The 18,504-nt window shown below is 60.3% G+C and overlaps 1 protein-coding gene across 2 annotated transcripts in view; it reads left to right on the forward strand.

The window, feature by feature from the left end:
- FAM53A (family with sequence similarity 53 member A) overlaps window positions 1-15,332 on the forward strand; it is a 30,606-nt gene extending 15,274 nt beyond the window's left edge. For both annotated transcript variants that reach the window (XM_079154574.1, XM_079154575.1), the window contains exons 3-5: window positions 3,752-3,806; window positions 4,707-5,476; window positions 14,828-15,332. In XM_079154574.1, coding sequence (XP_079010700.1) covers window positions 3,752-3,806; window positions 4,707-5,476; window positions 14,828-15,136 — 1,134 coding nt within the window. In that variant the 3' untranslated portion in view covers window positions 15,137-15,332. The remainder of the gene's footprint in view (window positions 1-3,751; window positions 3,807-4,706; window positions 5,477-14,827) is intronic.
- Window positions 15,333-18,504: the final 3,172 nt, after the last annotated feature.

Consider the following 18,504-nt stretch of genomic DNA (forward strand, 5'->3'; position numbering starts at 1 on the left):
CTGCCTCAGCTTCCTGAGGTGCTGGGATGACAGGTATGTGCCACCACACCTGCCAAAAATCTACATTTTTTTAAAGCCAAATCTTTTGAAATGTGGTGTATATTTTATACTACAGCAGATCTCAACTTAGACACTGAAATTCCCATTGTAAAAAAAAAAAAATTAAAATAAAAACCCAGAAACAAATATTTGTTACAGAAATATTTGATGTGTATTTAGATTTCATAAAACTTGCACTTGAAAAAGTAGATTCATGTACCCAGGTTGCCTTAAATATACTTAGAGCTGGGTGTGGTGGTGCATGCCTGTCATCCCACAACCTGGGAGGTTGCGGATGGATGATTGCAGGTTCAAGCTCAGCCTCAGCAACTTAGAAAAACCTCTCTCAAAATCAGAGTGGCTAGGAGGTAGCTTAGAGTGCCTTGGGTTTAATCCTCAGTACCCCTCCCTGCTAAAGTAGCCCAGTTGGTAGGTGCCCTGCGTTCAGTCCCTGTACTGCAGAACAGAACAGAACAGAACAGAAGTTTCCTAGTAAGTGAAGTGGAAGTGAGTTTCAGAACTGAAATCTGAAATGATTCAAATGCAATTAGAAGTCATGAACATGCAGTGCCTCATGCTGTGGCCTTGGTGTTGGTGCGGCTCTTTGTCCAGTGAGGCCTGAGCACCTGTGTGTGTGGGATGCCCAGGCCCCTCAGCCCTGGCCTTGGCCATGTTGGAGTGGGAGGCCTCACCGAGTCCCAGGAGGCTCTGGCAGAGAGGGCAACTGTGTCTGTTGTGACAGGGGCCTGCCAGGCTGGCCTGCACCTTCTGGTCCATCCCGTCAGCCCTAGTCCTCCCCGTCCTACCTGGACACAGTGAGGTGGGCTCCTCCCGTCGCTCCTCTAGTTGGGTCTCCTGGGGCTGACCTGCACCCCTGGTCCCCAAGGCCTCTGTGTACAAAGCCAGGACTCGGGCACACCCAGTTCTGCTCTGCCTCTGACCTTGGGGATGGAGGCTAGTCCTGCTGTGCATGGTGATCTAGGGAGAGGATGGGCCACTCCAGCCTCCCTGGTACCCTTCGTTTGACCTGGTAGAGGATAGGAAGTGGCTTGAGGGTCACTTGTGTCTCTTCTCCTGCCATTTCCTTGGCAAACAGTGCTGACGAGCATGAGCTCTGGTCCTGCTGAGGGTGGTTTTCAGGTGGCCCCTGCAGGCCACACCACCCCCTTGGTGTGTCCCCTTCCCTGGTCCTCCATCATCTCGGCCTGTTTTCATGTCAGCAGCGATTCATGAATAGTGCCACAAGTGTGTGGCCTCTTGGCTTGGCTTTTGTCTGCACAGCTCTCTGAGAGCTGCCTGTCTGCTGCCGCCCCTCTGGTTTGCTGCTCTGTGCAGTGGGGTAGTGTCATGGTGGGAGCGTGTCTGGGCTGGATGCTCCCCTCTCCTTGCTCTCCAGGGAGCTTTGGGTTCCAATTGCTTTGCTTGCCTATGGCTTCAGGCCAGAGGGGGCACTCACTACCCACCTCAAAGCCCACAGGTGGCCAGTGACCACAGGTGTGACAACTGGTAACACGGGAGAGTTGTGGCAGGGCCTTGACTTGCACTGTGGAGCAGTGCTGGGGACGTGGTGGGGGCTGAGCACTGGAAGGTGGGAGGGGTCCTTCTGTTGCTGTGGCAGGAAGGGGCCATCAGGGCCCTCCATCAGGGAAGGAGAAATAGTGGATAGTGCTGGGAGTGGGTGTCCAGAGAGCTGGAGACAGCAGCAGGTGCTGAACTCCACATGTTAAAGTCCTTCAGCAGGCCTGTCTGTGCCTGGACCTGTTCCAATGCCGGGCTGGGTGTAGGTGCTCACCCGCGGCAGGGGCAAGAAGGAGTTGCGCAGTGTGTTTGGAGAAATGTTGGCACCCAGGAGGGTGGCAAGGGCGCTGGCCTCTGGGTGGGACTGGAGGTGGTGGGTGGTGAGCTGCGGGGAGGTCTGGGGAGAGCCTTGCTGGCTGATGACTGGAGGTAGTAGGAGGCCGTGTGACTGGGCCCTGGGATTTGACTCTCGGGCCAGATGCTCAGGGCAGAGAGTGACCAGGACTCAGGTCAGGGTAGCTGCCCTGGGCGGGGGAGGGCTGGGAGGCCAGATGGGAGTGGAGAGTGCTGCTGGCCTGGACCACCTCTGGGGCTGCCGTGGAGTGACTGTGGGTGGGTGTGGTTGGTGCTGGGATATGACATGGGCTCTCTGAGGTCCATTGTGCCCCTGGCCTGGGTGGATGTGGTGGCCACCAGCTCAGCCCACCTCCCATGCAGCTGCACGTGTGAAGGACCTGCTGGAAGCATGTGCTGCCCTGCACGAGTGCTGGTCACCTTGGGGAGCAGGCCTGCCGTCCTCTGAGCCCCTCTGAGCCATCCTAGCTGGCTGAGGGAGCCCTGTCCTGCTAGATGATTGCATCACTGGGGTGGAGGCCACTTCCTCACACACTGGGGACAGTCCTGGGGCACGTTCTAGGGGAGTGCTGGGCCAGGGAGAAGGGCCACTGGCCTTGAGGTGCTGCCCGCTGCTGGAGAGGTTGCAGCCTCGTGAAGGGGCCGGGGAGCTTACCCTGGGGCCGGGAGCCCCTGTAGCCAGAGGGAGGTGCCACAGCTCTCCTGGCTTGCTCCAGGGCCTGGGAGCCTTCAGCTAGTGCTGCCAGAGCTGCTGCTTCTCTGCATCTGAACCTGCAGGTCACCAGTGCCTGTGCCTGTGCCAGCCCCCCGCAGCTGTGCTGGTGGGAGTGGGGCATGTGGGCAGGCTGCTGTGGATGGGCATCTTTTTCTGGGTCTCAGACCCAGTCTCTTAAGCCCTTTGTGTATAATGCCTGTGTCCCTGATACTCCCGGGTGCAGTGACAGTCAGGGGAAAGGTCACATGGCGTTGGCCATGGCACCTTCCTGCCAGCCCCCACGCTGCCTCCCTGTGGAGGGAGTGTGAGGCCCCGCTTCCTGGACAGCCCAAGGCCAGGCACCCTCTGCAGCCTGGCTCTGGGGCTTGGGCCCGGTGCTGAAAGGGGCAGGCAGGCAAGGGTTCCTGAGGTCCTGACTCGTGCTTCTTGCTGGAGAGAAAGCTGGTATGGTTGGAAAGACAGGCACAGCTCAAGCTGGCACAGGAAGGGTGGCCAGGGCTTCAGGAGCAGTGACGGGAAGTGTCTTGGCTTGAAGAAAAGTCATCCATTTACGCAGCTCAGGTTGGCAGGGTTGGGTACTGGGGATTGAGCCCTGAGTGCCCTGTCACTGAGCTACATCCCAACCTTTTATATCTCTTTTTGAGAGAAGGCCTCACTAAGTTGCTGAATCTCACCTTGAACCTGTGATCCTCCTGCCTCAGCCTCCTAAGCTGCTAGGACTTCAGGCATGTGCCACCTTGCCTGGCTTAGAAAAAACCTCTATTAATGCTGGATGTGGTGGCATACGCCTGTAATTCCAGCTACTCAGAGGCTGAGGTTAGGAGGATAGAAAGTTTGAGGCTAGCTTCAGCAACTGAGCAAGACCCTGTCTCAAAATAAAAAAAAAAAGTGTTGGGGCGCATCTCAGTGGTAGAGCACTTACCTAACATACGTGGGGCCCTGGTTCCATCCCCAGTACCGTGTGTATTTTAGTTAGACGGTCTCACGGAGTTGCTTAGCGCCTCACTGAGTTACTGAGGCTGACTTTTGAACTTGCGATCCTCCTGCCTCAGCTGGGAGTGTTTCTTTCTTCTGAATTTTCATATGTAAGTCTCAGCACTGAAACTTCTCTCTTATCACTTTTAGTATTCTGCCGAGAAACTGAGCAAAAGTGGCCATTTGTTCCCTTTGGAGGTCAGTGGTAAGTGTCGTAGAAGCCCTGACAGGGAGCAGGGTGGGACCAGGAGGGGTCTTGGGAGCTGAGACTGTTTCGGAGCAAGGCCCAGGGGAGCCTTCACGTCCTCTGCACGGGCGGGAAGGTCGCTGTTGGGCCAGTGATCCAAGTGGTCTGTGAGCATGGGCCAGGGTCAGGGCTCAGCAAGGCCTCTGCCTTCTCTGCTGGCAGCAGTGTGGGTGGGAGTCAAGGGGCTGCCTGGCCCTTTCTGGGAGGTACCAGGCCCTCATGGCATCTTGTGGCCCCTAGAGGAAGGGTGGGCATTGCCCATGGCCTTCACCGCTGTCGGCCATGGTGCACTCTGTTTGGTCGTGTGCTTGGGGACGGCCATGCTGTGGAGTGCCTGGGTCTTCCTTGGGCTCGCCCTTGCTGCCCGCATGTACCTTTCAACCACGGGAGCCAACGCCCAAGCCTGGGGGTCTGTTTCTGAGAAGTGGCTCTGGGGAGTCCCAGCCTGAGAGGCTGGCAGGGGACAGAGGGAGAACATTTTGCTGGCACAGGTGTCTCAGTGAAACAAGAGTGAGCACAGAGCTGGGCTTCCTTTCAGGGTGCTCTGTGGGGAATGTGAACTCACCTCCTTAAGACCAGGTTACCCGCTTAAAGTGGAGTTAGCCCCACAGCTGGCCTTCAGGGACGGAGACTGTCCAGGAGCCTGTGGTTAGCACAGGTGGGGCCAGTGCTGACGGCATGGCTGGTGGCATCTGCTCCACCATGTGCTCTCCTTGTGCCACCTCCTGTCCCTCTGCTGTGGCTGCATCCCTCAGGGTAGAGCTGGGGCAGGCAGGCAGCAGGGCAGGTCTTGGCTTGTGTTAGGGTTGCTTGGACCCTGCCTGCTTACCTTCTCTCCTGCCCTTCGTGTCTCCTCAGTGGACAGGAGCCCCTGGAAAGCTTTCCACGCAGGACGGCCTGTTGGGAGCCAGGTGGCCGTGGGGCCTGTTTGCCCCTTCCTGCCAGGCGGGGCTCACACCGAGGGTCTTCAGTGGCGGCCGGAGTCCCCAGGCCCCTGCGCAGGCCTGGGTGTGGGCAGTGCTCTGGACCTCTCTGAGAACACAGGGCCACCCGCAGCACCACCGACCAAGCGACACTGCCGGTCCCTGTCCGAGCCAGAGGAGCTGGTGCGCTGCCGGTCCCCATGGCGCCCCAGCGGCTCCCGGGTCTGGACGCCAGTCTCCAAGAGGCGATGCAACAGTGGTGGGAGTGCCACGCTGCAGCGCTGCGGCCCCGGGAGCTCCGCCCTGCCACGAAGCCCGGGCGCAGGCCTGCCCAGGAGCCCCGTGTCGCCCGCCGACCCCACCTCGCCCCTGGCACCCCGGCCAGCTTCGGCCAGCAGCGGCTTCGTGGACAGCAGCGAAGGCAGCTCCAGTTCAGGCCTGCCATGGTGTCCGGCAGGGCCCTGCTCCCTCTCCTCAAGGCGCCGCCTGTCCCTCTCGCAGGAGCACCTTGCGGATGTGGGCACCCGCCTCCCCTCGGCCAGCAGCACCCCCACGTCCACGCCTGAGCTGGGCCGGCGCCACGGCCTGCTGCGGTGCCGCTCACAGCCGTGTGTGCTCAGTGGGAGGAGGAGCCGGCGCAAGCGGAGGCGTGAGGAAGATGCCAGGTGGACGCGCCCGTCTTTGGACTTACTGAAAATGACACGGGTGAGCCTCGCCGTCAGCTCGGTGCTCAGCGAGCCCAGCCCCGGTGGGCAGGGTGCAGGGTGCCTGTGCAGGCTGGTCGCACTGCCTCCTTCTGAGTCGCGCTGCGCAGGGCGAGCCTGGTCGGGAGCACCGCCCCATGGATTGGAGTCCAGCTGTGAGTGATGGTGGCCCTGTACCCAGCTCCAGAGCACCTGTGGTCACTCCGGGGCAGAGCCTGCACACTGGCCCTGGGGGCAGAGGGAGCTGGGAGGAGCACAGGAGGATCTCCAGCCCAGTGGGCTCTCTGCTGGGGACCCTGCTGCGTCTTCCAGGGCAGCAGTTGCCCGGGAGGTGAGAAGCCACCACTCGGGAGCTGCTCCAAGCCCTGGGCCCCTCAGCCCGCGGGAGGCAGTGGGCATTGGAGCCACTGGTTTGGCTGCAGGTGACTCAGTGCAGCAGCAGCTGGTGGGTAGTGCCCATGCGTGCCCGGGAAATCCACGGTGCCTCTTGGGAAAGCCTGTTTTGAGGGGGACTTTTTTGTGTCAGGATCTGGAAGAAAACCTGGAGCAGCCCGGAGCTCCTCACAGCGGGTGCCCGCACACCTGCCCTGGGCGATGCCCACAGCCATTGTCTGTGGCGTAGTCGCGAAGAGGAGGAGGATGAGAGTGGGCTCTTGGTGTGTGCCGGGAGGCACGGCCATCTCAGTGCCTCGGGTGGACCTGGGTGGAGCCGTGCAGACTCTGCTTACGCCTCGGTTGGCTGCGTTGGGGAACCTGGGGCACATGGGCAGTAGTGGCCTCCTGCTGCTTCCTTCTGCTGCTCTGGTGAGGCCAGAGTGGGGGGTGGCAGGTGTGTCTGCCTTTTCACTAAGTGACCGGAGGCCCTGCCCCATCCTAGGGCCTCAGGCCTACTGCTCCCTTCCACCGCAGGGTGTTGCTGTGGGTGTAATCTGGGCCTGCACATGGTGAGCAGTGCCCAGGCTGTCCTGGAAGCAGTTGCTGTAGTGTAGTGTGCAGAGTCCTGAGCACAGACAGGACAGTGGCCTCAGGCTCTCCACCAGGTGGCTGGTGGGCCTGTGTGAGAAGCCTTGGGGTCCTGCTGTGTGCCTGCTCTGGACTCTGCCATGTGACCATCAGCTTTGCCTCTCCTGACTGGCAGGTTCTCTGGAAGATTCTTCCTGCTTGCTATGGGGGGCCAAAAGCCCAGACTCACAGGTCGTGCCTCCTTCTGCAGAGAGCAGGGGTGATGGTGCCTGCTGGACAGCTGGCACGAAGCCAGGGATGCCCGTGTGCATGGCCTGTGGGTACCAGGAGGGCAGGAGTGGAGTGGGGCTGCAGTGGGGAGCTGTTGGCTGGTGCCTTCCAGCGCTGGAAGTCGCTCGTGCCGGGCATGTCGATGGCCTGGGGACAGTCATGCTCTGGAGACACTTCAGACATTCTGGACCCCTTGGGACAGAGAAGGTGGGCGTGGCCGGGGTAGTGCTGGGTCAGGGTGCTGGCAGAGGTGGGCTCACTGTGGCACGGGAATCCCCCACAGGGCAAGGCATGGCCAAAGCCAAAGGCTCACTGGCCAGGTGCCCAGGTATGAGGGTATGGGGAGGCGAGGTCTGGGAGGGGCAGAGCTGTGTTGAGCATGTGAACCCTGTGGGGGCTCGGCAGCTCTCAGTGTCCCCTGCGTGTGGCTGTTTCTCTCTGGGGGACCTAGGGGCTGTGTGGGGCTGGTGCTGTGACCCCCTGGGGTAAGTGGGAGCATTGGGGCCATGGGTACCTTTGTGTCCATGTGGTCCCACCTGGAGGCCTGTGGTCTCCGCCTCACTCCTGCCCATCACTGAGCCCCAGGCAGAGGGTCCCCTTGTGACCTCTGGCCCACCCCTTTTCCCCCATGGCAGCTTCTGCCTCTGCTCGGGAGCCTCTCTCCCTGAGGCCCTGTCCTCCTTGGCTTGGCGGCCGGGCATGGGCAGCCTCCATTCAGCCCCCAGCTGTGAAGTTCTGACCCGAAACAAGTGCTTGCCGATCAGTCCTCTGCTCCCAAGTGAGCCAGGTCCTGGCACCTGCCTTTCCGTGGGCCCCGCGGGAGACCCCACGGGGCTGGTTTCAAGCTTCGGCCACGCTGGGGCCCCCAGGGCTCCCTGATGCTGAGTGCCTGCTCTGTCCCTTCACGTGGCTCCTGGTCTTGTCTCGGGCCTCTTCAGGTGTCTCCGTCTTTCCCAGCGGGCACTGGAACTGTGGTGAGCCTGCCGTGTGGCGGTGCCCCAGGGCTGCCCTGCTTGCGGGGAGGGTGGGGCAGTGCGGGCTTTGTGGGCTGTGCTTGGCACACCTCTCGGGGCTTTCGTTGTGGAAGGCTGGGAGGTTCTGATGTTTTAGGGTGACCCTGGCGTCTGTGGCAGTTGCTTATGATAAAATATAGGCATGGAAGCTCCACATCTGTGCTCATCCGGTATGTGTCCCCAAGCCTTGTGCGTGACAGAGTTCAAATGCACTTTCTCAGCCAGTGCAGACGCAGAGGGCAGTGTGGACGGCGAGGGGGGGCGCAGGAGGTCCTTTCTCTACAGTGCATGATGGTCGGCTTCTACTCTCTGACCTGCCTATCGTCTTTCACAATTACAATAAAAAATAGGCACCTCAGATTATCAAAAATATACAAAAAATGGACTTTTGTGTCCTCACCTCAAGATGAGTGTATTGCTGTGTTTTCTTCAGTTACTTTCTTAATGAAATGCGGCAGCTGGGCCTCAGGGTCTGTTCCTCTCCAGGGACGGGCCACACAGTTCAGATCTGCTTCCTGTGCTGTGGACGTGCCCCGTGTGACCTGGCTGTTGTTCTTAGTGTGAAGAGCAGCTTTTCTCTTTGCACCAATAGGATGTAAGCCCAGTTCACCAGGGACTGAGTCCCAAGGAGGAAGGTGATGTCTTTTTGCTGCTTCTACAAAACTGGACCCTGTGGACTTAGCCCAGGACTGCTCTTCCCATCCTCCTCTTGCTCACCTGTGTGCTTTTTAAATTTTTTTTGTGGTGTTGGTTGTTGAACCTGAGGCCTCACACATACTAGGCAAGTGCTTTACCAGTGAACGTCGTCCCAAGCCCCTTTTTTATTTTCAGATTTTTAAAATGTTAAAAAAAAAATTGCCCTTTTTTTAGTTGTCAATGGATTTTTTTATTTTACTTATTTACCTGTGATGCTGACTATTGAACCCAGGGCTTTGCACATGCCAGGCTAGTGCTATAACAACTGAGCCACAACCCCAGCCCCACAAATTTTGCTCATTTTTTAAATTGGTGCCTTATAGTTGTACATAATGGTGAGATTTATTGTTATATATTCACATATGCACACAATATAAAATATTAGCAGTGGCGCACGCCTGTAATCCCAGCAACTGAGGTAGGAAGATTGAAAGCTCAAAACCAGCCTCAGCAATTTGGCAAGGCCCTGTTTCAAGGAAAACCATAAAAAGGTCTGGGATGTGATTCAGTGGTCAGGTGCCCCTGGGTTCAATTCTTGGTACCAAAAAAAAATCTCCAAACCAGAAGCCACACACACAGGTGTTCACGTGTAATGGGCCAGTGCCCCAGCACTCCTCCGCACCCGCCCTGTCCTGTCTGCAGACGGGCTCGCTAAGGTGCACAGCTGTTCTCAAACTGCCTGAGCCTCCCAAGCTGCTGCTGCTTGTCTGTTTCCAGCTGTCCTTGCCTAAACCTGGCCTCACCATTCCCCTGACCCTTGTCCTCTGTGTCCCCAGGCTCCTCCATCAGCCCTGCTAGGACCCCTTCAGAAGTGTGTGCCAGACTGCTGTGTTTCAAGATGAGGGCGTTTTAGCGTGCTCTGCGCACCTGGCAGTGTTGGTCAGAGTCTGTGGCTTGTGCAGGTCCATGCTTTGTGGCTGCTTTGCCCTGTGGAGCGGCTGCCCACGCTGGGGGTGGGGGGACCAGCCTGTCCAGCCGTACCTGAGTGCCTGCCCCACACCCCGCCTCCCTGAGGCTGCTGGGTGGTTCCGAGTGGGCTGTGCCCCTGGGGCAGGCTTGCCCTCCATGTTGCCCACAGCTGCACCTGGCTTCCTGTGGTCTCTGGGGCCCTGGTACCAAGCCTGTTCCTCTCAGGGCCAGCTGTCCATGGCCCTCTGGACCTGTGTCCCTGCCTTCTGTGAAGTGCCGGCAGTTTCCCTGGGGCTCTGCTCTGGTTGCATCGGTGATGCAGATGTTCCCTCCTGGTCTGGGCCTGGGACTCCCTGAGCAGTGCCCTGAGTACCCTTCCTATGTTTCCCGATTGAGTTGGAAGCCCCCAAGCTTACCCAGCCGCGCCCAGGAGGTCGATCTGGCCTGGGGTACCTGCCGCTGCTTTGTTTCTTTAATGGTCACACATCTTTATGGGGTCTCTCTATCTTTTTCTGTATCAGTTGTATCTTTGTGATGAAGAGTCTGTTTTACTTAGGGTCTCATTTTTGGGCGTGATAGCGTGGTTGGATCCCTCCTGACCCCTCTGGATCGATAGTGAGGTGTGCACTGTTGTCAGCATTGTGGACACCCACCTGTGCTGGAGGGACCTGTGTGCAACACTCCTTTGGCCAGACTGGTTATCTTGGGTGCAGAGTCCAGTGAGCCTGTACCTCCTCCTGCCAGACTCCCTGCTGCCTGCTGACCCACTCTCTGCTGGAGCAGTCTGCACAAGGAGCAGGTGTGCTGGTGCTGTGCCTAAGGCCTCCCTGTAGGCTCTGGTACTGCGTTTCAGATACTGGGGTGAGTCTGGAGTGGCCTGCACCCTGAGATGTCACTTGTGGGCGGAAGCAGCTCTGGTGGAGACCTGTGGCTCCTGCACACCCAGCCTTGCTGTGCCTTGGGAGTCTTCTCCAGTAGTGCGTCTCTGGACGCTGGCAGCTGCCCGCTGGTGTGACACTTGCAGCTCTAACTGGGTCTTCCCTGGGTGGGCTACTGTCCTTAGGTTTCGGGGCCTGTGTTTATAAAACGTGACAGAACAGTCTTCCGAAGAAGAGTCTGTCTGCTCAGCTCTGGAGTCTGGGACTGGGTGCGCCGGAGGCTGTAGTGAGGGCCACAGCAGGGCGGTTTTGATGGGGAAACAGGAGCCTCTAATTTAGAGGTGGAAGCAGGGTGGCCATTGCCATACCCATGGGCTGAGTGCTCAGCCAGGGCCAGGACATGGAGAGCTGGACGCTCCTGCGCCCACCATGGCCCTGGCCACTGTAGCAGGAAGCGGGGCCCGGCTGAGGGAAGCAGAGCCTCCACCCTGGACCTGCACTGGGTGGGGTGAAGGTGGGCTTCAGCAGCAGGCGGACACAGGCTGCCTGCCCCTATCTGGGAAAATAATCTTGTTCGTATTAGCAAGGCGCTGGTCCAGGGTTGATGCCGTCACTGGACCTGTGCAGATGGTTCGGTGGTGGGCATGCAGGGCTGGCTTTCCACAGGGTGCATCCTTGGCAGTGCAGAGCACGTCCAGGGGGTGCTCGCTGCCTCCTGCAGGGTTGAGTGCTTCTGTCTGTTGTGCAGAAGGAACCTGCTCCCTGGTGGCCTTACATTTGGGCCTGGGGCCCAGGAAGAAGCTTCAGTATAGCAGTTAGCGGCTGGCCAGTAATTACCGTGGGTCTGGAGAGCCTAAGGCCAGCTGGACTGGACATGTGTGAGGAAGTGGGTGTAGCCTCTTGCGTGCTCATGGGAATCAAGGTTTGTGAGCAGTCCTCGCTGTCCTGGGTTCTCAGTGGGCAGATGGCCGGCTGAGAAGCTCCGGTGCCCTTGCTCACTGAAACCCAGAGCCTTCAAAGCTCTCCACAGTTCCAGTACCCAGAGACAGGCTGCCTTCCTGTGTGGCTGTGACGAAATTCCACGGCTGGGGGCTGGGGATGTAGCTCAGCGGCAGAGCGCAGGCTCAGCATGTGCCCTGGGTTCCCTCCCCAGCACGCCAAGATCAGTTGCAGCAGCAGCCCCTCCAGGGTCTGGGTGTGCACGGATGTGGAAGCTCCCTGGTTCTGGAGGCTGCGGTCCAGTGGGGCCTCCATAGACTCAGCGTCTGGTGCCTCCTGTGGAGGGACCACCTGTTCCTCACATGCTGAAGGGACAGAGGATGGTGGGCCTCTGCTGGTTCCCCAAGCCCTCTAACGAGTCCCCCATAGGCTGCCCAGCAGCACCACACTGGGGCCAAGCCTCAGCCCTGAGTGTGGAGGAACTGGGTCTGCAGGTGCCGGTGCCTCTGCCGCCTGCACCCATTTGCAACCTCCTCTCTAGGATGGCCGGCGGGGTCGAGTGCGCAGGTGCGTGGCTGCCTCGGCCTGGGCCCCTCTCAAGGAGGCTTCCGCGCACACGTGCTTTCTGATCCCCTCTTTGTCTACACCTCGCGTCCCCAGTGCTGCATGAGCAGCCTGCCCTGTCGACCTGCTCCGCCTGCAAGGGTGCATCTCCCATTGGTCACTTTGTGGCTTTGATTGTGACGTTGGATGAACAGACATGAAGGTGGTGAAGGTAGAAACTGCGTATCCCAGCTCTGTCACAGGGACACTGTCACCCTGTCACATGCAGGAAGCTGCCCGGGGCCACATGGGATCACCGCAGAGCCAGCGTCCTAGGCTGGGTGCACAGGCTACGACTGCGGAGCCCTCTGAGTGTGGCATCTCCTGGGCAGGAGGTGGGCAAAGGTGGAGAGTGGGCATAGCAGGGCCATTGTGATCTCGGGTAGAGTCGGGTCCCCAGATGGTGCCTGGCACCTGCAGACACCATCAGCAGGAGAAGTGAGGTGCTGCCTGCTGTCCTGGCCTCGGCCTCCTCCTGGGCAGCATGTGTTGCCCGTCCAGCTACCGTCCCGGGATCCTGGGGACCTCCATGCCTGTCGTGTTCCAGCCCACTCCCTCTGACCAGCCTGTTTGCCAAGGGGTGGGAGCTTCCCTGACCTGGCCCTCAAGCTCCCTCCTGCAGCCTGTGCCCAGGTCATTGGCAGCCTGCTTGCTTGCTTTCTGTTCAGGGGTGGGCGCCTTGTCTCTGTGACATCCTGTCTTGCTGGGCGGCTTGCCCTCTGTGTGCTGGTGGCCGTCCCTCCCTCCTGTTCCCCTTTTGGGTTTGTTGTCCTCTGTCTTCGGGTGTGGAGATGCGTGGGGTGCGGCCCTCAGCCTTGAGCTTCCTGTGGGCGTTGGGTAGGCTGGTGTTTCCTCAGGCTCGCATTGCAGAGAGGCCTGGGCAGTCCCTGCCTGGACAGTGCCTGCGTGTAGGGTGCGGGCGTCCACCCAGCCACATCCTCCATTGTCCTTGCCCCCCAGAGACTCGGGGTGGCAGGTGCCAGCGGAGGCGGGCAGGGGCCAGGGGCCTGTGTGCTTCATACCTGCTTCCTCATCACACACGTGACCTGCTCACTCACATCTAGCTCTGACTGTCTGCTTGGTTCTAGGCGTGGTTGTGTCCACAGGGTTCTGACTTGGAGCAGCCTACCTTTCCCTTGGCCCTGAGGGAGGCCCTGTGCCTTTGTCCAATGTCTTTGCTGTTTATCGTCCGCATCCTGGCTTGACATGTCTGGGCTGGGCCCTGGCTAGAGCCCTGGTCCATGGAGTGGCCACTGGGCCTGAGCAGCTTTGGATAGTGGGCAGGGCTGGTACTTTCCCAGGAACATGAACTTGGGTGTCTTAGTTTGGCCAAAGCTGGGGGCCTTACCAGGTGGGTCCACACAGATGTGGTGAGGCCGGCCCTGGACATATGTGGATGTTAGGTTGGCTTTAGGAGGCTGCCCTTTCTTCCCCCAGAACCTCACCAGCCCAGCTCATTCAGTGAAGGTGCCGGAGGCCTGCCAGCCTGCCTTGGGAGCCATGTGTGTCCCCATAGCTGCATCAGCAGCCAGAACCACGGGCGCTCTGGAGACTCGGCCTTGCTCAGGACATGAGTCTGGCCTTTGTTTTCCCACGGCTCTGTCCGGCTCTTCTGCCTGGAACTGGAGGTCAGGTGTGCAGGATTCCAGTGCAGCGGCTCTCCCCACTGCGTTGCAGCCCCGCGTGAGGTTTGTGCCTCGTCGAGCAGCCGTCCTTTCCCCTCTGCCTGGAGGTCATCAGAGGCACTGGTTTCCTGCCTGCGCTGTGCAGCTGGGGTCATGGAGGGTGATTGGATCCTGCAGTGGTTCATGCGTCTGTCAGATCTGTGCACAAGTCCAGTGGGTTGGCTCTGGACCGAGGGCTGAAATGCAGTGTCCCTGTGAGCTCACGTGGCATGCGGTGTGGCCTGCAGGAGACAAGCCAGTGCTGCGGCCAGTGTGAGGTCAGGTGTGATGGCGGCATGTAGTCCAGTCCACCTTAGAAGGAAAGCCGTGCACTCTCGGAGCCCACGTGGCTGCCTCTCTCGGAGGAGCTGGTTCTCTGGAGTGACTTCTCAGATGTTCACTTCTTAGAGTTGGGCGACGAAGCAGGGCAGCACTGCTGCCGCCTGGGGCGCCTGCAGGCACTGGTCTGGCCCTGAGCAGTGGAGGCTCAGGTGGAGCCGTGGGTCCAGGGCACCACGCCCGGATGGGCTGCAGGATGAGGAAGTGGTGTCAGCAGACTGAGTCCTGGTCATGCTGAGAAGCGGCTTCTGTAGTGTAGCCTTGAGGAGGCCTGTCCATGGCTGTCGCTGGGAGGCCAGTACACAGGCTAGCTGGACACAGGGACAGTCCAGGAGAGGTGTCCTGCATGGCCAGGGACTGTGGGTGCAGAGTGGAGGCTGAAATGAGCAGGGCCCGTGAGGACGAGGGCAGCTGCATGGTGCTCCAGGCGTTGCGGCCTCTCAGCACCGGCTCCTGAGGCCTGCCACCTGCGCGCTTGGGGACCGAGTTTGCTGGGGTAGCCTGGGACCTGGGCAGGGCTGGAGGCACCCTCTCAGAACAGGTTGTGTGCATTTGTGCGTGTCTTAGGTGTTTAAGACGGGAAGGCTTTGCACAGACGTGTGTTCGAAGAACAGTGACCTTAGGAGAGGAGGGAGGAAGGCGGGAAGCAGGTTGAAGTGGCTGGGACTTGGGCGACAAGCCGTGGTGAGGCCCAGGTGGCTGAGAGGTGACAGTGCCCTGCCTGTGGCTTGAAGGTAGCGGTAAGCACAGAGCGCACCCTGGGTGAACGTCGTTGGAAACAGGTGTGTGGGACCCTCCCTGGCGGCCAGTCTGCTGAGGGCAAGACCGGGGCTCCCGGATGCCACTCTCCCGGTTTACTGGGTGGCTGATACCCATGAACCTGGTGCCTCTGCTGGGGGCGCAGCTGTGCTGGCGTCTCCCTGAGCAGCCAGGCAGGTGCCAGGAGTCCTGCGGGGCTGTGGCTGGGGGCCTGTGGCTCCAGCGCAGGGCCGGGGTGCTGGTGCAGCACGGGGCACAGTGCCTGGCCGGTCGGGCAGCCTCTTGGAAGTGCTCTCAGCCTGTACGTTTTCTGTTGCAGACTTTAAAAAACTCAAAGAGCCTTTGCTCCCTGGACTGCGAGGATGACGACGAGGACGATGCCCAGGCGAAGACGGTCGTGTCCTCCCCGTGTGGCTCTCAGGGCCTCGTGGGCAGCGGCACGCCAGGCTCCAGCCCCAGGGCTCCCGGGCCCTGCCCTGCCAGCTCCTGGGCCTGCAGGGAGCCCGCGACTGGTGCAGGCGAGGGAGGGAGCAGTGGGGACCCCAGTGACTGGGACAGTGCCGGGGAGGAGGGCATCTTTCCCCTGGACCACGGCGACCTGGACCTGGAGCAGATCGAGAATAACTGACTCTGGGGGGCCGGGGGCGCTGTGTGCCAGGTGGCAGAAAGAGGTTTGTGCTATTTTGAACATGAGATGTAATTTTGATTCAATTTTTCCTAAAAAAGTATTTTGCATTTTTATGGCTTTTACAATTTGGGAGAGCGTCTCTATTTTGAAATGAGTTTTCAGAAGGGCATTCTATTAAACGCGAGTCTGCCTGTGGGTCCCAGTGTCGGTGACCTTCCTTTCGTAAGGAGCCCAGTGTGGGAAGTGTGGTGTGTGGTTTGCTTGCTGGAGACCCTGGGGCCGGTGGTCTGCGTCCTGCTGAGGGGGAGGGCGCCTGGGGCGTGGGCCTGTGTGCACTGTGCCCCATGCCTGGCCTTCTGGTGACGGCCATGCTGCCGCCAGGGCGTCCTGTGGCCCGAGGCCTCTGCTCCCAGGTCACGAGGCGGCCGTGGGAAGGCGGCCATGGGAAGACGGTCCTGGCACATCCCAGCCCCGTCTGTGGATTCAGTAAAAGGCGTTTGCTCAGCAAGTGCCGCCTGACTCCTTCCTTCCTTGGTGTTGTGGGCCTGGTGGCCGCAGACCAACTGACCTCAGCTGGGCACTGTTCAGAGTCCTGGGCTCCCTGTCTTCCTCTCCTGTAACTTGTGAAGCCAGCCTTGGTCTAGGGCATGCCTCAAAGAGGAGTCTGCGGCGTTAGGGGGAAAACTCCTAGAGACGTTGCCTTGATGCCCCACCCGCATGGAAGTTGGGTGGAGGCGGTTGACACTAGTCTGAGCTGCCTCCTATGGTTCAGAGCACAGAGCTGGGCAGGCACAGGGGCAAGGAGGCTGTCTGGGGGTGCCTGGGCCCTGCAGAGGCTGATAGCAGGCTGTGGTCACCTGCTGCCCCTGTTGGGCCACAGTGCTCACATTGCCCAGCACCTGGTCTCCTGTCCATTAGCGTTGATGAGCTTTTCCTGCTGCCCAGGCCTGGTGCCAACCCTAACCCTAACCCTAACCCTCATGGACATAGGCATGCGGACTGGACTGTTTGGGAAACGTCCTGTGGGAGCAGGGAGCCTGCTGTGGCCCAGGGGGCACCTGAGCTTGGCTCTACCGAGCCATTTGGCTCTTGTCCCCTCACTGGGGTTGGTGTGTGGACCCCACAGGCCTGCACAGAGCCTCCTCTCACTTGCGCATTGAGCTGGGCAGCTGGGGGCACTGTCTGGTGGAGCTGTCACTGAGGGCTGCTGAATGTGGGTGCCGCCGGGCCCCAGGTCAGGCAGGGGTCTGGGACCTTTCCCTGACAACACTGCCCTGCCAGGCGAGGACCTGGAGGACCAGGACGTGCCCAAGCCCCAGGCCCCTGGGCCATCACCCTCTGGCCATCACTCTGGGGCTGCCCAGTGTCCCCTGGGAGATCCCTCAGCCCCCACCCAGGAAGAACCCCTCCCTAAGGGTTCCCAGCTGCCCAACCAACAGGCCCTCCTGGACAGAGGGACAGGGTGGGCTTGCTCTGGGTCCCCACCCAGCATGGCCCGAGGGGCCACACCCCCAGCCCACCTGGCCTGGTGGGGTTGGGTCCCTACCTGTGGAGCTCCTGCGCCCTCTACCCATTAGGTCCCCAGAGGCCCCTGGGTTGTGCTACGGCCCCCTTCCTCTGTACCCACGGGATCCTGACCCCGTGCCTGTGTCTCCCAGGCTGCTTCCTCTCTTGGCTCTGGGCCTCCACCCTGCCCGAGCTGCCCCAGTGCGCAGCCAGGCACACTGGGTGTGGGCCCCTGCTCTGTCCACCAGGACCCCGACCCTGTGATTTGCCACCCGCCTCCAACTGCCTGCTCAGTCTCAGGCTCCTATCCTCCCAGCCTCCCAGCCTCCCAGCCTTCTGGAGCACACTCCAGTGCTCCAAGCATGGGCATGATGCCCTACAGCCACCACATCATCTCCAGGACCCTCTTCCAAGCAGAAGCTCTGTCCACCAAACTCTCTCAGCTCCATCCTGTTCCCGAGTTGCGGCTGGGTCCCTGAGTGTGTCGAGGCGCGAGGGCGCGGCTCACCCAGCCCGCTGCACGTCAGGACTGCCCCTTCAGGGAGGGCACCGTGCCAGCACGTGGGGCCACTTCACTTAGTCAGGCTCCAGTCCTGTGGACGGGTGATCCTGTGGCACCGGGTGGCTTCCCACCAATCACAGGGCAGAGATGTGCTTGGCCACTGCCGCCCCAGCCCAGCCAGTGGCCCCGTCCCTGGGAGCTCGGACCACACAGGAGAGGGAGCCACCATCCCCAGGTGGGCACTTGCTCCCCTGCCCTGCCCCTCCCCCTCTCTTTTATGAGCATAGTTTTATTACATCTTAAAAGTACACTGAGGATATGGACAGGTGCCCAGTGGGAGCGTCCATCATGCAGGGCAGTTTGCTAAACACAATCGGAGGTCAAGAAGAATCCCTGCTCTGCTGTCACTCAGCTCAGGTGTCACCTCCAGGACCCCTCCTGCCACCAGACGTTCCCTGGGTGTGCGGTCCTCATGGCAGCCGGGTGCCGGCTGGCTGGGACAGGCCAAAGGGATGCCCGTGGGTCAGCCTGGGGACATGCTGCTGGTGACTTCCTTTGAGAGCTCTGCCCGGCCTGGCCACCTCCCTGCTTCTGGGGGGACGGCTGGCCCCTGCTTCAGGGGCTGCCTCCCATTTCTCGCTTCCTCTGACACTGCAGCTCCTTGGTCCTCCAGCACTGCCTGGTAGGGCAGTGGGCTGAGCCAGGCCTGATACCCACGCTGCCCTCGGGGACAGGCCCTGGGCGATGGCCCTGAGCCCTGCAGCATGGTCCAGAGTGTTCCTGTGCAGGCTTCCCGGAGAGCTGAGCCCAGAGGTGGCTCATGGGGCTCTGTAGGCAGCCCGGCTGGCCGGGGACATGCTGAAGCTGTGGGCACTGCCTGGCCGTGCGTGTGTACCGAGGGCAGCGGGGCGGTGATGCCTGGCACGTGTCCCAGGACATCTTTCCAAGCATGCACGCCCTTCCCTGCAGAGTTACCTGGTCAGCTGAGCAGCAAGCTCCTCAGCACAGTGGCCACTGTCCTCATTGCTCTCTGTCCAAGGTGTCTTTCCACCAGCTGTCCAGTGTGGCTGTTTGGGGTATGTCAGTGGCTGCATGGAGACGCCTGTCCCTGGAGTTTGTGGAGCACGGTTGGGTGTGGATGCTTTCTCTTACCACCCAGGGTGAAGCTGGGTTTGGTTGCAGCCTTCCCTTTGCATGGGGATGGTGGAGGCCCTCAAGCTCTGGGCCAGTGGCCGGGCCTGGCCAGCCCGACCCCAGTCCCTGGGGTCTGTTCAGTAGTCAGACCCTGCAGCGTCCCTCAGGCTGGGGCAGGCCCTGTTGAGGCATACGTGATTGGAGATGAAGGTCCTGGGCTCCATGC

Source organism: Sciurus vulgaris, assembly GCF_902686455.1.
Source record: "Sciurus vulgaris genome assembly, chromosome: 9".
NCBI lineage: Eukaryota > Metazoa > Chordata > Mammalia > Rodentia > Sciuridae > Sciurus > Sciurus vulgaris.